General features: G+C 39.9%; 1 protein-coding gene across 1 annotated transcript; it reads left to right on the forward strand.

The window, feature by feature from the left end:
• The first annotated feature begins 5,667 nt into the window (after window positions 1-5,667).
• Window positions 5,668-15,228, forward strand: slc9a2 (solute carrier family 9 member 2). The gene is made up of 13 exons (XM_062431657.1): window positions 5,668-5,932; window positions 6,128-6,342; window positions 6,429-6,677; window positions 8,827-9,077; window positions 9,171-9,388; window positions 10,070-10,269; window positions 10,600-10,689; window positions 10,774-10,844; window positions 11,612-11,779; window positions 11,898-12,003; window positions 13,365-13,481; window positions 13,682-13,769; window positions 14,819-15,228. Exons 1-13 carry the CDS (start codon window positions 5,668-5,670, stop codon window positions 15,226-15,228), a joined length of 2,448 nt encoding a protein of 815 aa, XP_062287641.1.
• The last annotated feature ends 2,157 nt before the right edge of the window (window positions 15,229-17,385 follow it).

A 17,385-nucleotide genomic window follows, 5' to 3' on the forward strand; every position in this document is an offset into this window, starting at 1 on the left:
CACCCCTCCATGTCCCATTTTGTCATTTCTACACGTCTTTTTTAATTGTTATAGATGTCTTTTAAATATCGGTTTGTGTCAGAGTAAATGTTTCTAACTCTTTTCTATATATAATTCTGTTTCATCAGAGGCCATACTTATTTTCATTTTTAACTTTCAGGTGTTTTGCTCAGTATCAGTGCAGACCACAGCATGCCTATTATTGAAAACTTGGAGAGGAAGGGATGTGAAAGAGGAATAGAAAAAGCTTTTAAATATAACATGATTCAGTCAGGGGAATAGAAGATAAACATTTCATTAACGTCGCACACGAGCACAAAGATGAGTTCAAATGTCACAAAGTGGCTCCTACATGGAGGCACTGATGTAATAACTGTACTATGCAATGAGTGGGTTGATTCAGCTGCAACACACAACTGAAGATAAATATGAGCAACAAAACTGTCAGTGGAGGACAGACACAGAGGCACAAATAGGAATAGAGAAAAACGGTGTGTGTAGAAAACGTGAAAGGTTAAGGGGAAAGGAAAAGCATGGAGCAAGTAGTCTGATGACTAACCTGAGCTGAAGGCTGCTTCAGATCGCCCCAGGAGGTAAATGTTTACATTTCCTGTGGCATGTCAGACTCAGTTAACATTTCCTCTTTCTCATGCATGTGTGTGCTACAACAATTATCTACTTGCTCAGAGTGAAATGAATTACACACACCAGGAATATCTGGTGCTGGGAGAGTTTGTGTTTCTTTTGTATGGCTGTTTATTTGATTCCACACTCACAGAGAGCAACTATGTGTGTTTGCCACTGTGCATTCATGTGTAAGACCTCTGTGATGGCGGTCTATTTTTAAACGTGAATCTGTATTTGACGTCACACAACACTCATGTATATACTTACACACACACACACACACACACACACACACACACACTATTCAGAGTGCGATTGTGATGCTCTTTGCCAGTTTAATCTCTGTTTTGGCAACTTCATCGGAGATCAGATGACAAAATACAGCATGGATGCTCTGGCTCATTAGGCTGTGCGGGAGTTCATTGTCAGTGGGAACTGTCTTTTAACATGCTGTCATCTCCATTGCCTGGGGCACTGTGGGAAGCTCTCTAGGAAACCTACAGTGGATCTAATACAAAACCACAGGCGGCTACGGATCATCATCATCAGCATTACATCTGTCCAACAATCATCAGCTAGCTTGAAGGGAAACACAAAGCTCCCTACAGCAGAGTGAGAATGATTTGTCGATTCACTGATTAATCTGAGGACAAAAAACGTAGTTATAACAATTTTTCTTTAAAAAAACAGTATAAAGTATAAAGTCATTAATCAATCAAAAAAGCCAAACGGCCTCTGGTGTCAGCTTCTCAAATGTGAGAATTTGCTGCTCTTCTTGGTTTTGCGTCTCTGTAAATGTTTTGATTTTAGAGACTGACAAAAAACAATTAATTTGATAACATACCTTTAGGAAATTGTGATGGGCTTTTTATAGAATGAATGACTGCACATGAAAATAACTGACAGATAAATGTTAGTTGCAGTTGTATCAACATATTATAAATTAATGTACCAATTAATTACTTGATTAATCATGTGATCTGTTGGTCTAAATGCAAGAATATTGTGAAAAAGTCCAAGTCCAACCAACAATCAAAAACACCAACATATTCAAAGTATTGTATAAAAATATTCACAATTGGAAGCTGGAGCAGAGAATAATTGGAATTCTAGCTTGAAGAGCGATGACTTGATTATCAAAATAGTTTAATAGTTTTTAGCCAATTAATCTTCTGTTGATCGACATGTAGATTAGCAAAGTGTTTCAGGACTACTTGGGAGAATAATGGAAATGTGGTCTTCTTTTCAAATTGTCAACAGTGTGGCTAGTTGCTAGAGATTCCTGCGTTCAAGTCCTATAACAGCAAGCAGCCACACTGATGAAATACTGCTGAGCAAGAAGCTGAACCCCAACAAGCTCCACAGCTGCAGGTCTGTAGGTGACCTCTGACATCAATCGTGCAGGTAGGTCAGTGGAGAACATGTTCTGGTTTTCCAGCTTTAAGAGACAGTGAGGATAATATGGGGAACACCCAGAGAGAAAGCACATGAAGTGTTGTGTAGAAGTAGAGAGGATTCAGGTGGTCCTCTGGAGACAAAAATGACCCAGTTAGTCAGGCTGGCGGCACACAGCTGGCCCCCTGCAGATGCTGTCAGCACCGGCTGCACTGCAGTGCCTCTCTCTCAGTCATCTTATTTCTTTTCTCCAACTCTTCTCTGTTTATCTCTCTCCCTGCATTTGCTCTGTCATCAACCTGTTCCTTTTCTTTTTTTGCTCCAGCCATCTCCTTTTCCTGTGTCCCCCTGTAACCCTGATGTTCTTCTCAATTTACGCTTATCGATCCCGTTACAGTCCAGAGCTGAGCTATGCCAATCGGCTGTCCCTTGAGTCTGATCTACAGTTGTCTACTTGATGTAGGAGTGTCTGTGGTAACCATGGACACGTGGTTCACATGGCTGGCCGGACAACTGGCTCAATCCACTGAGACTGATCCATTAATTGCTTTCTGATCAGATTGATCAAACAAGCAGAGAATATGCAAAGGAGTTAATTCCCAAGAGGAGACACACACAAATGTAGTAACATCATGAATAAAGAAGTGTTTGTTACCCAGACAGCAGAGAGACAGAGCACGTGAAAGAAACCTTTGATGATGTTGAGAAGAACTGCTACAGGGTCAGACACAAACACACAGGAGGGACATTCAGAGCTAACAACCCCATGCAGATGGAAGGGTTCACGTCTCCAATGCATTTTTCTCAAAAAATATTAATCAAAAACGCACACAAGCTCACACAGACTGGGAGCAGGCACAGAAAGAGGAGACAGCTGTGGGTGAATCAAAGAGGAACAGTGTAATTTAGTTCTTTCTGTTATGAAAAGAGTAAAAACTGTGACTCAACAGATCAAATCTAATCCTGTACGCTGTGTTGGCAGCATCTGGGAGGCCTGCTCTGGCGTGACATCATAAGCAACACATCCGGTAGTAGATGTAATAGACTATATATTAGAACAAATATGTAGCATTTTTCCCCATAATCCTATTTCAATGCTCCGATTGCCTTTTATAAACACGCGTGAAACAGGGTGTCATCCTGTCTGTTCACAAGGCAGGGTGCATGGAGATGAATGGACGCAGCCCAATGAAAAATCTATTTATGGCAGCACTGGCCAATAATATTGTCATTACAGCTGAGCGTGGATACATGTTTTTTTTCTTTTTTTTCCTTAATCGCTGACACTCGGACAATAACAAATATTACGTCATATTATCTGCTGATGCTGCCTGGTGCTGCATGATGAAGCGGCAGGCACAATTAAAATCAGCAAGGCCATGTATAAAAACAAAACAGCTAAATCTACATTTGAGATCTTGCTCTTGCAGTAAACATGTCTCATTCTGATCCTGCTGCGAGGTGGTGCTCTCTCCTTAAGGCAGCATCTATCCCTGTGAGCAAACACCCTCGACAAACCGTGTGAGATGATGAGATGTCAAATGAGAAGATAAATAATCCATACCGTTCAGAAAAATGCGAAGGTTTCTTGTCATACTGATGCGCCTCCTGGTCGCATACTCGTCGATGTCTGCAGTCAAGACTCGCCCTGACTCCCTCTGACACATCGAGACGTAATACTGCTCAGGTGGAAGTAGCGCCTCGTTTCTCCACTGGGCGGCGCTATGGGCCTGGTCTGCAGAGAGAGACTGTACACTGCCACACCAATTAACATTAATGATGCTGCTAAACTAATGCACTTGCACAGATAGATCACATGTACTTAATTAATATCTCTATAATTTTAATGGCAGAATAACAGGTGATAAGTCAGTAATGATAAAAGATACAATAATACTCACAGAATGTCATAATTATGAAGTTTGTAACTAAACATAGATATATTAAAGTTGTGTTATTAAGTTAATACAAAATAAAACATTAAAAAATAACTTTAAAAAGGAGCATTTTCTGAAGAAAATGCATGTAGCCTCTGTCAGCTGACTAGCTGAATAGTTTTATTTTGTATTGATGTGTTTAGCAGTAGTTTGGTATTATATGCGTTTGAAGTGGTCAATTTGGTTAACTTATATTTGTATTTGAATGCAGCTATATGTCTGCAATCCAACTCATAAACTCAAAGTATAATTTTCTAAAGTAATGTGGTCCATCACAGTTCATTTGCATGCTGAGGTAAATATTTTTAAACTTGCATTAAGTTTCTACTGTAAATTATGCCTGTTATTAACACACTGGAAATGAAAACAGTTCATCTGGCTTAATGTCAATGTCATATGTCAAACTATGAGGGTTGTAATCATGAGTTAAGTCAATAAAGCCCATACAAAGAATGGGAGTGGACTAGGCTTCATTGACTGCCATGTGTTTTTATAACTCATAAACTATACATATCATCATTATCGAAGTATACATGTTTGATCAGCAAGTCATACTGAACATTAAGACATTTCAGAATTGAAGTTTCTACTGTATCTTGCTGTATTATAAAGAGAATAGGAGTGAATGGGGCTTCATTGACTTCTTTGAGTTTATAACTCATAAATTATACATGTCATAAAAATTGTATGTCATAATTAAGAGAGGGTGCATGTTTGGTCAACATGTCAAACTGAGCATTTTGAAATTTAAATGTAGAATTTAAATGCAGTGGCTGACGTAAAATTCAATGGAAGTCTATGTCTTTTTATTTAAACATTAGTAAATAATAATGTTTTGGCAACAGCTGAATGTGGAGTGATGGAGTCTGGAGCTCACAATAATGTGCAGCTGTCCCTGATCATTTATGGACATTTACATCCCTGATCATCACATGTTTATCACGTTTACAACACTGATAAAATATGTCTTACTGTGTACTTGTAGCTACTCAAGAGCTCATCGTCTGAGTTTAGAAATGAGTTTAGAAATACTGACGTCATGGGTCAAAAGTCCCTTCAGATGAGAAATTATTAGGACGTTATGGACACATAATTGAGTGTTACGCTTTTTATTTTTCATCACATTTCATTAGAAAATCCTCTCTCAGTGCTGCAAGATATTACATTTTTGTGAAAATACTAAATCTTTAGTCTATTCATCATTTTTATTTACCTTTCATGAACACCAAACTGAGGGAAACTGCTTTTACCGAAAGTGAAATTTGAAACTAAAGTGTAGATTTGAAAGCTTTGTCACCGAAACTGAAGACTGGCCCCTGTATGGCCCGCAGACAAATCTCGTCCCACCTTTTTTATTTGCTTCTAATGACAGCCAATCATATAGCGGGCTTCTGGGCCGCGCCCAGCCCGTATCGGAACTCATGAACGCGCCACAGGTAGACTACACAGGTGTGTTGCCCACACAGGAGACTCACCCGAAACATCAGCTTTTATAAGAGCTCTGTAGAAAACACAACTAAGGCACTTTTCACTGAAATTTAAAGAATGAGGAGATGACAGAAAATAACATTAATCAACTCTTTGGAGATAAGTCTTCTTACCTCGATTGATTTTGTCCCTTATATTGGATGGAGTAATCTCAACGACGTGGATATTTATATCAGTTTGGATTATTGTGCGACAGCTGTGGGGGATTTTTTTGTTCAAAATGGAATCAAATATTACCAGACGAGCAGGAGTTTTACTTGTAATTTGCACCGTTTTAATTTTTCTAAATGGCTCCAGAGGAGAAATCCAACCCAAACCGACCGCTGGTATCACCATTGTGCCCCCGGTTAAACCTGATGATAACCCACAGGCCTTTCCAGACGCGGAACAGCCAAATATGCCTGTGTTTACTATGGATTACCCAAGAATACAGATACCATTTGAGATCACTCTTTGGGTGTTGCTGGCTTCATTTGCAAAGATTGGTGAGTATATGCTCAAACAGGTGATTTTTTACTGACACACCAAGATCCAAATCTATGTAAAAACGTTACCCATGGTAGATGTGAGCCTTTGATAATGATGTAAGCCTGATCATCTCTATGCAGATAGATAGGATTTCTCTCTAATCTGTCCTGCTCCTGTTTGTGATATAAACATTGTTTTTCCTCTTTTCTCAGGTTTCCATGTGTACCACAAGATCACTGTGTGGGTGCCAGAGACATGCCTTCTGATCAGCATTGGTTTGATTGTGGGAGGCATCATGCACTCTGTCCATGAGGAGCCCCCTGCTGTGCTCTCCAGCAATGTCTTCTTCCTCTACATGCTTCCCCCTATTGTCCTTGACTCAGGCTACTTCATGCCCACCAGACCTTTCTTTGAGAACATCGGCACGGTACGTTCCAACACACTTTCCTAAAACAAAGTCATCTTCTTTCTCTCATTCTATTTCTATGTGACATAAGTTTGTTCTGTGTGCAGGTGCTATGGTTTGCAGTAGTGGGGACTCTGTGGAACAGCATCGGCATCGGCATGTCTCTGTTTGCCATCTGCCAGATTGAGGTGTTTGGTGTGCAGGATATCAACCTCCAGGAGAACCTGCTGTTTGCCACCATCATCTCGGCTGTGGACCCTGTGGCTGTGCTGAGCGTGTTCGAGGATGTGTCTGTCAACGAGCAGCTCTACATCGTGGTGTTCGGGGAATGCCTCTTCAATGATGCTGTCACTGTGGTGAGTTGAATGAGGCAGATTTAAATTTGTTCAGACTGGAGCAACCTGACTGGAGTTTAAAAGCTGAAAGTGACTTGCTTCAACATGTAGGCCAGGGTTTGCTCCCCCTGGGCTATTGCTTGTTATAATAACAAGCCATTCATAGTATGTTGTGACATTATTCTGAACAATGGCCGGTCAGTGGGTCCTTAACGGTGTAAAGAGAATACATTAATCAGTGGGAATGTCCTTCAGCCAGCTAGTAGCACAGAACACAGACAAAGTGAATTAAATTAGATCTAAGGTCCATAGATCTAAGGCCCATATTTTTTATGGAGACTATTGTAGCCCCACCCACCTTTTAAGACCCTGCTTTGTGCCTTTAGTTTCAAAACTGCTATTACATGAAATGGCAGATCCACTATTGTGTTGTCTGGAGCTTTTCTATTCTTTCTCTGAAGGTGCTCAGGTTTCACCAGATACTGTACAATTAGTTCTTTCTGGGTTAATATGCATGCATGAATACAGGGTGCACTGGCAGGATCGCACAGGTAAACAGATAAATGTGAGGGAATGTTATTGGAGACACCAAACATATGTGTTAACAGACCAGGACAATCTATTGTTGGGAGTTGTGTTTGCTCAGATGCTGCCAAACCAGTTTCTGAAGTTACTGTTGGCTGTGTGGGAGGAGTTAGCGTCGTCTGAAACTGGACTGAAGTTGGTTCATGCTCAAATTTCCCCCTCGCCCTTAGTTTTTATTGTGCTTTAACGCGCCCATCCACCTAAATGAACCTGCTCTTAGCTTTGGTGTGGTGACCCTTTTGTTTGCTACGTCAGTAGCAGAGCTGATGCAGAAAGTGAAGACAAACATTTACACAGGAGGTGTGGTCAACACCAAGAGCTTTTTTGTCTTGCAGAATTGCACCAATCTAGTAAAATGTAGTATTTGACAATAGTGCAAATACTTCCAATTTGCAAAACGGCTCCAATCAGTAGTGAGGTGAAAGATGTTTAAGTTTTCCCATTAGTAAATACCAGCACACCAAATGTGTATTAAGTTGAGGTTGACAATAGTTACCAACAAATGCACTGCTGTCTCCAGAATGAGTGATGTTTGCTCAAATCTACAGTGCTCATCTGTTTTAGGAAAGCATTGAAATGATTTATCTTTGTCTGTGACTTTTTAAGGTTTAGTGGGAACAAATCAGCCTGGAGATGAGAGGAAAGTATTGAGAGATAGACTAACCCTTTGTCTTTTCATAGGATTTGAACAATAATAAATATTACCAGCCTTTCTTGAACCAAATCATTTTTTTCCTCACTTAAAGGAAAGGTTCACAATTAGTTGAGTTTGTCTTTAAACAATAGTTGGTAACCATACATACACTAACAGATTTTTCTTTCTTTCCTGTTCATACTGACAAGATCTCTTCCTCATGCTTTCAGTGTAGGTGATGGGCAACAATATTCACTGTCCTTGTTTTGTACAAAAATGTATTGAATTACATACATTCATTTATGTAAAATCAAATTTGTATAATAGAAAACAGACGTTTATCTGATAAAACTAATAAAGTGGATATCTGCCAAAATTCCCTCTTTGTTTCAGAGAGGTAAATTCCCTAAAGTGCATTAGTAAGGGATCTTCTAGTAGTCATTATGAACAGAAGGAATGACTAAAGCAGTCAACGCCTGTTTCCATGCACATATGTATACCTGACAAATAGTTTCAAGACAAACAAATTGCTCCATGTTACATCAATATTTACAGATTTCTTGCTTTTAATGTATTCCAAAACTCCAAAACATCAATTTTGAAAACAATAGTAAAGGAAAAAGCTGACCTCATTCATTGTCAGTAGTTTAGGAAGAACACAATGAAAAGGAACAAAGGTAGTCACTCTTGCAAATGCTCCTTTTCCGTGACTCATTCAGAGTGCTTGGTGATATGACATTATCAAATTGCAAACAGTGCAGAGTAAATATTTCAATTAATCATTTTTATCTTGAAATGTGTCATTAGAGGCCTCAGCCCCTGAGACCACACATGACCTCTCACAGCGATGTGTGGGCTGTTTGTCCACAGAGCTGAGAGTGCATTCATGTTGTCTACTTGAAACCTGTGTCTCTGCATGTGTGCTTCAACATGTCTGTGCGCATGTTTCAGGTGCTGTACAACATGTTCAATTTCGTGGCAGATATGCCGGAGGTGGCGCCAGTGGACGTGTTCCTGGGGGTGGCACGTTTTTTTGTGGTCGGGCTCGGTGGGATGGGCTTCGGCATTCTGTTTGGCTTTGTGGCCGCCTTCACCACAAGATTCACCTCCAAAGTTCGAGAAATCGAGCCGCTCTTCATATTCATGTACAGCTACCTGGCCTATCTGGTGGCTGAGCTCTTCGCCATCTCGTCCATCATGGCGTGAGTAAATTTGAAAGATTTTGCTACGCTAAATATTTAAATGACAGGCAGTTTTAACACGGCAAAATACTAATGTGTCCTGTGTTTCTGCAGCATTGTGACCTGTGCCCTCACCATGAAGTACTATGTGGAGGAAAACGTTTCCCAGCGTTCCTGCACCACCATCCGCCATGTGGTCAAGATGCTTGGCTCCATCTCTGAGACCCTCATCTTCTTCTTCTTGGGGGTCGTCACCATAACAACAGAACACGAGTGGAACTGGGGTTACATCCTGTTCACGCTGCTGTTCGCCTTCGTATGGAGAGGCCTGGGTAAGGAGGAGAGGGAAGGGGTTATCTGGTGTCATGGAAGAGGTCAGGTTGTTTGACTTTGTGTCTGTGGTCTTGTTGCAGGATTAACTTTTAACCTCTGTAGCTATGAGCTGAGTGTCTGTTTAAGTCCAGACATTGACTTAAATTTTAAAGCTGCTTTGATAATTTATTTGCTACTTGAGGTCAGTAAAAACACAACACTGAGATATGAACAGTGCATAATGTTGTAACTGTGAATGTAATCAATAAATTAGAGTCCAATGTTAACTCTCTTTTTAGCTCTGTTTTGGTTTTAGCTTCTAAATGCTCCACTGTTTACACCAGCTAGTCACTAACTTTGTCTGTTTAATGCTGAGCAGCTAGCTTAGAAAGGCTTTTTAGAGCAGTATTGCCAAAAAAAAAAAAGCCGCTTTCTGCTAGAAACAAGGTTAATGGGAACTGTAAGAATGAACCAAAACAATGAGCTGAAAGACGCAACAAAGCTCCACAGCGCTTAGGGGAACCACAGAGTCTGGTGATAATTATTTATTGGTTCATCTCAACGAGCAACTCCTTTTACATTAAACATAGTGATTTTATCCAATATACTTTTTTTTTATTACTGCAGCTTTAAATTAGCTAACAACCAAACTTCTGAAACCAAAACCAACATCTTGATGTTTTTCTACTCTTCCTTCTCAGGTGTCTTGGTTCTGACTCAAATCATTAACCCTTTCCGCACCATCCCATTTAACATGAAAGATCAGTTTGGTTTGGCATACGGTGGTCTGCGAGGTGCAATTTCATTTGCCTTGGCCTTCACTCTTCCTGATAACATTGCCCGCAAGCAGCTCTTTGTCACTGCCACCATTGCTATTATCCTCTTCACTGTCTTTCTTCAGGTAAGAGAGCATCTATGTTATATGTTGCAAAGTTGCTCACTGGGAGTTATTCCGTATTACTTTAACTTGTCATTGCAGTGTCTTTTTGTAGACCAGGCTGAAGGAAATAGAAAAGGCTTTGTCTGAAGTTTGAAGTTGAGTGGTAGAGTCTCATATAGAAATTACAGTCTTGCAAGAGAATAGTTGCTGTGTTGTGTCATGTTTCTGTTAAAGCAGGAACACAACACATGATTTAAAAGCTACATCTGAACCCTGATTTGGCTATTTGATTTTCAAATGATTTCATTTTTGGCATTTGTAAAGTCTTTGTTTTGTTGTCTCCGTCCACAGGGCATCAGTATTCGACCTCTAATTAACTACATCAATGTCCGCAGAACAAACCGCAATCTCGACACAATCAATGTAGAAGTCCACTGCAGGGTAAGACACGGATTGGGATTGTTTTGCATGTGGTGGACAGTATGTTTTTGCACACAGTTTTAATAGCTCTGACTTTGCTCTCAGCTCATGGAGCATACCATAGCTGGTATTGAGGACCTCTGTGGGCAATGGAGCCACTTTTACTGGAAGGACAAGTAAGAAATTTCTCTCTTACTGTTGCTTAAAGTTACCCATCAATATAATCTATTGTCAGTATATTGATGACATTACATATCTGCAGTCATTGGTAACCCACAGAATGTACACATTACTCATTTTTATCACAAACTACTCACAGCTTAACTGCTCCATGTTACTAAATTAAAAAGAAAAAACTCAAGTGAAACTGTAAGAGAGAAGTTAGTTTTAGTTTTAGCTTCCCTGTTTGTGGTTTTGTTTGACTATGCTATTGTTTAGGATGGGACTGTGTGGGAATGTTGACAGCATAACCAGACCTTGGTGTCATGTTCAGCTACCATCAACAGCTAGTCTGTTGTTTGTTGAAATGGTTTGCTTAGTTCCTCCATAGCGTCCTCACATTTCCCCTCACAGCATTTTACAGGAACAGCCAGACTACATGAAAATTAAATCCTAGTTTTACTTCATTTGCACTACAATAATGCATTATATTACAATATTTCAGTGCTTCGATAGTTTTGTGACTAGTTTTGGTAGAAAACATACTGTAGGTAATCAGAGAGTAGAATACCATTATGCCTATATAATATTTGCAATCCCAGAAATTATAAATATGATGACTTTAAACTGTCCAGTAACCTTCTGCCCCTCAAATGTTCTTGTCCACATATAAAAAGGAACACATTTCTGACATTTATTTAAATTAGATGTGAAATATAGTGAATGATCAACCCTTGAAAGGATAAGAAGCTAATCAATCCAATCTCTTTTCTCGCAATGCCAGGTTTATGAAGTTCAACAATCGAATTCTGCGTAAGATCCTAATCCGGGACAGCCGAGCTGAGTCTAGTATCGTGGCACTATACAAAAAGCTAGAGCTGCAGAACGCCATGGAGATCCTGGACACGGTGGCCGGAGACATTAGCGCTGCCCCGTCCGTCGTCTCTCTGTAGTATGACACCATTATGTTTTCCTCTCTTTCTGACTATCACACCATCTCCTTATTGCCTGTTCAAATCACAGGGGTAAAGTGACTTAGCAGTTTGTTGTCTCTTAATGTGTGTTTATAGTGAGGAAAAGAAAGGCTCTGCTAAACCTAAGAAGAAGTTCTTGGCTGGGGACCTGAAGAACATGCATGACATCTTGTCCAAGAACATGTACAAGATCAGGCAACGGGTGAGATGCTCAATAATCTTTTTTTTTTTTGGTTTGTTTTGTTTTTGTTTTGTTTTTCTTTTTACCAGCAAACACTGACTCTTAATCTAAAAGCTCTGATAGACACTGTGTGATTCTCAGAAAGCTACTACCAGTCTTTGTGAATTTGCATTTGAGTCGTGGTAAACGTTCATTTGCTTACAGTCCATACAGTAAGGTGAAATTTAAACTTTTGTTTTGCCTGGTTGGATCAAGAACAGCATCTTCCAAAATGAAGCCACTTGAGGCCAACTTTGTCCAAATCCGCAGCTCCTCTTTGCTTTTTACATGAAATAGCAGTAGCAATATAAAAAGGCAAGGCATGTTTTTTTAACATAAAATCCTGTGATCTCAAATATATTTGTCTCTAATCACCAAAGCTGACCAGACGACACCTTTTATCCAAATTTGATAAACTGGAGCCAATGTAGATTTGTGACGCATTACTCACACGAGAGTGTGATTACTCCAATCACCGAAACTCAACACTGTTTTGCATAGCCACAGACTGTGGCCGGCAGTACTTTTCCATTAGTGACATCAACCTCAGGGAGGCTCTCAGAGACGCTTTGATCTGTAGACAAATAGGGAGCATGTGCTTCTGTTCTTGGGTAGACAAATTGTCTGATTGTTTTAATAACCCCTCTTTTCAAGTCTCTCTTCCCGTCTGTGCTCTTCTTACATTCATACAGTTGGGTCCCACACAAGCTCTGCGTCACTGTCTGTGATGTTATTTGTTCTAACGTGAGCATCCTGAGCAGATTGGTCTACCAGCTATTCACATGTGACCTTATTAACCTCATACAGTTACAGTTATTGCATTTAGTAATAGTATGTTTATAACATTGAATTAGATGAAGAAGTTGTGTTGTCGATTATTATTGACTCTCTGACCTTATCGTCCTCTTGTAAAACACAGCAGACGATGTCGACCTTTTATAGTGTTTGAAAAGGTCCTTATGTTTGTTTTAGGTTGTACTAATAGCTACAGGATAGAAATAACTATGTTGACAGTGATGGATTCTCTCAGCGCTATAATCCACAGACATGGACCCTTGCTGTCCAGACGGGTGTGGCTTGTTTTGGTTGAGCAATCTAAGTTTTAAAGGATGCCCTCTCTCCTCAGAGCATCTTAACTGTCTGCATGTCTCAGTCTTTGTTGTCTCCACCATCAGTAGATTTTACTGACCTCAAGGTGTGGCCATTGTGACTTAATTACAGGTGGACATGTCTAAAATGGTGGCATCTTTATTTTGGAAGTGTCAACCAACAGTCAACTTTGAGATGGTGTGTGTGCATGTGTGTATAATGTGGTCTCTTGTATGTTTGTTTCCTTTAATCAGACGGTGGAATACACACATAAGCATGCCCTGCCCAACGACCGCCACAGCAAAGAGATACTGATCAGACGCCATGCCAGCATCCGTCGCAGTCTCCGACCTGGCAGCTTTCAGTCAACGGTAAGCAGGAAAACTCTGTACTCTATTGACCTTAAGTCTTGCATGAGTCTTGCAATGGAGACTCTCATCCTCTTAGTTAAAAGCAGAATTGATCCTCTTGAGAAATAGAGTATTCACTACACTGAGATGAAAGGTTCTCTTTGGTTTATTCTTCCTCTCCACTTATCACTACTGCTGTTTTACTTCCATGTTATACTCAGATGGTGCCTAAATCTCATAAGTACTTCTCTCTTCCTGCTGGGAAGAGTCTGGACTCAAAATTTCCTCCTGAGAGGCTGAGCTATACAGGTAAGCTTCTCAAACTACATCAAACACCTTCACATCCAATTTTCCATCTCTTCCACACTGCCTGATAAAAATATATAATATATAGTCTGATAAAATATTTTAAACTCAAAGCTCACTTGTGAACTTTTTCCTGAGCTTTTGACTAACTATATTGCTCTCTTCAGCTAATGGAACTTGCTCATGTTTTAAGTTGTGTAGAAGCTTGTTCCAGCTCTTTATTTAAGCTGTATGATGTTTACACTTTCATACACATTTGCCCAAAATTCAGTCTATGATATTTGATATCGCTGGAAAGTTTTGGATCTTTTCTAGACGCTAAAATAAAGTTATGCAGTTTAGAACGTTTAGCTGCACAACATGAGTTCACACCCACTAGTAAGTCAATGAGTTTTAATGGGTTAAAGGATGGGTTACACATTTTTTAGACCGTCCGAAAACAACAGTCAGGGGCACATATGAAGTTTTCCTCGCTGTAATCCTTCCTCCTGAGCATAATAAAAAATCCCCTTCATGCGTACTTTTGATGTAAGCGATGAGAGCAAAAATGTGTCTGAGTTCAGCAGTCTAAGTTAGTTATATCAAGTGGATATCTGACACATTTAGAGTCTTTTTAGCACCAAATTCCCACTTTTTGTTTTACTCAGTTTCCCTGTTGAACTGCTGTGGCACCAACAAGACTGTAACATGAAAGATATCTAAGTTTTTTTAGAATTCATTTTAGAATACATTTTTTTTGTCACTTCCAAATATACTCTCAGCATAAAAAGAAGCGAGATCCCATACTCAAACCGGTCAGTCATTTCCACGTAAAGACAGACAAAGGACATATTTACATCATGAAAACATCATTAAACAATCATAAAATGCTAATTTGTTTACAGAGAACAGGTAGTGCAAAGTGCTGGTGCATTTGTGACCAGATGTATCATCATCTTAGGCTGTTGGAGGGGCGAGAGTGTTCTGAGTTCTGATAGGTTGGGGAAAAAAGCTTCATTTTAGCATGATTGAATTCACCTAATCTTTCCCTACATTATCTCCACCTGTCCCAGATGATCAGGAAACTATATCAGAGGTGGCCTATCCCACACGACGCTCTCGGTTCGGTCCCGCACGCTCTTCCTCCAGAGCCATGATGCCTCTACGCAGGCTGGACACCCTAAAAGAAGCACCCTCTGTTGACGTCCTGGGGGGGGTTGAAAGAGGCGCGACGGGGCGTGGCATGTCCAGATTAAACTCCTCCTCCAGTGACTCCCGCGTGCCCGTTCCTCGCCGCCAGTTTAACCCCTCCGTTGTTAATGACAACGGCTCCTCAGATAACTTAACAAACAGGGACCATGAAGCAGAAGACGTGGAGCAGCAGGCTTCATCTCCACCTCCAGCTTGGGCTGTTGAACCCAGAGACAATGAGACACAAAACCCTCTGCTCAGAAGGCCTCAGTGGAACCCTAAAAAGATGTAAATTGCCCCTGGGCTTTCAGCAGCAGCCGGACTGCCGCTGAACAAGTCTCAGGTTCTCAATAAATCCACATCTAACAGGGTATTCATACCACTTTAAAGCGACAGATAGATACAATATTCATAAGTATGTTTTTAATTAGTGTATAATCACCTTTATATCTACATAGAGAGCAGGTCCTCTTTTACGGAGCCTGCCATATTACACCACCATGCTTCTAAAGTAGCCCAGAACGGACAAACCAAACAATGGCTCTAGATACTTAACCATCCACCATAGCTTCTCCTACAAGCTTGGAATGGGAGGGGTATTCAGTTCGTTGTAATCTGCAACCTCTCAACTGGATGCCACTAAATCCTACACACTGGTCTTTTAAAGCCAAGTACACTAACCCTGGAGGTCTTTTTATTTCTTCTAAGAGAACAACAGACTGTCAGCATGAGTTGTAACGATGCTGGCCTTCCAGCTCACAGTCACTGTCAATGCACAGTAAGAAGCACAGTGCACTACAGAAGTTATTGCAACCTTTTACACCAGTGTGATTTTAAATACTTTTTATCAACCAGTAGGATGTTTTTTTAAATGTTTGAAGGTAATTTAATTTAAACAATTTTAATGTGACTAATTATTTCTTTGCATATAAATGTTTTTTTTTTGTATTATCACCTATTGCGTGTGAGTTGTGCCATTGAGGATGCAAGTTTTGTACATTTAGTTGAGGAACTATTGCTGTGCAGTACAAAGTACTCCTTGGATTAACTGAAGGCCTTCTGTACATCTGTTATGCTTATAGACCTCACAAATCTGAATGACTGCATTGCCTTTTTTTTTTACTGTAATAAATGTTCAATGTTTTTTCTAAAGCCATATAAAGCATTCTATATTAAAAAAATGATGCAGTATAGCTTTGTAAATGTATAAATGTAAAGGTGAGACTAAAGGCACCATCCACAGAAGATGGTGAAGAAGTGCATATGACAGAGTTGAACTTACCAAGACTGCAGTATTAATATCAATGTTTCATACAACTCAAAAAACCATCGACTCAAACATACAAAACAAATTTTATTCACTGCGACTTCTGAGTGAATGAATCTGGCATGTACTTCATGGATTCAATAACCTCCATACATAAATGTATAGGGGAGACTGGGGTAAGTTGAGCCACCCCTTGTTGCTAGTAAACGTTAAAAAACATTGATCATGTGACCAAATATTTAGGAGGAAGGCATCATTTCATGGAGTCTGTGAAGGTAAGAACCACATGGGTAAAGTGGTTAGATCTTTATTTCCAAAAAAACATTTTTCACTCTTGAAAGTGAATTTAGTCTATCATAAGTTTCATGAGAATTGTGTTTAGACCAAAATAGATCATTTTAAATTTGTTTTTATAAATCAATTGTATCTATGAGCTACAACATGAGGTCATAAACCTAGCATAAAAGTGCACCATTTTAGCTGTGGGGACTAATAAAGTCAAAATGGTAGCTCTGGGGTAAGTTTAAGTTATTGCTCAACTTACCCCGCTCCTATGCTCAACTTACCCCATACACGGGGTAAGTTGTACCACGAGACCTTTTTTTGGACATTCTATATTATCGAAACAGTTATGTTTACACTCATTCTGTTCGTTTGAAGGGATGCACAACATCCTGAAATATATGCAGATATATTAGTTAGCGACAAAACTATGATTGCCTTGATGTAGTGATCCTAAATATGAAAAATGGCTCATCCTACCCCAGTCTCCCCTACAGTTTTCATCCTTAAACTTTAAACAACAGTGACACTTACTATACAGTTGGACCCCAATTACAAAACAAAGAATTTCTTAAAATGTCCATTTAAAATGATAGGTTCAGTTTAACAGTAAAGAGTCAGAAACCAGAGCAAACATTTGCTCATATACCACATTAGGAACCATTCATGATGTAGTGCATGTGGAAAAACAGTTGGTACTGGTGGCTTCTGGCTACTCCAGAAGTGCATTAGTGGGATCTGGGAGCCTGATTTCACCACGGTAATCACTGGTTCCATCTTATTTATGAATGTCTGAAGTATTATGGCCTTGGATGTCAAAGGAGGATCACCATCTTCTGGTGATGCAGTAAAAGTTCTCTAAACTTGTAGTAATCATCAGCAGGCCGACAGGATGTGACG

Source organism: Scomber scombrus, chromosome 13 (genome assembly GCF_963691925.1).
Source record: "Scomber scombrus chromosome 13, fScoSco1.1, whole genome shotgun sequence".
Lineage (NCBI taxonomy): Eukaryota > Metazoa > Chordata > Actinopteri > Scombriformes > Scombridae > Scomber > Scomber scombrus.

Coding starts and splice junctions, on each gene's coding strand:
- slc9a2 (XM_062431657.1), top strand. CDS start 5,668: ATGGAATCAAATATTACCAGACGAGCAGGAGTTTTACTTGTAATTTGC. Junction 6,343..6,428: donor TCTTTGAGAACATCGGCACG/GTACGTTCCAAC, acceptor TTCTGTGTGCAG/GTGCTATGGTTTGCAGTAGT. Junction 13,770..14,818: donor TGAGAGGCTGAGCTATACAG/GTAAGCTTCTCA, acceptor CACCTGTCCCAG/ATGATCAGGAAACTATATCA.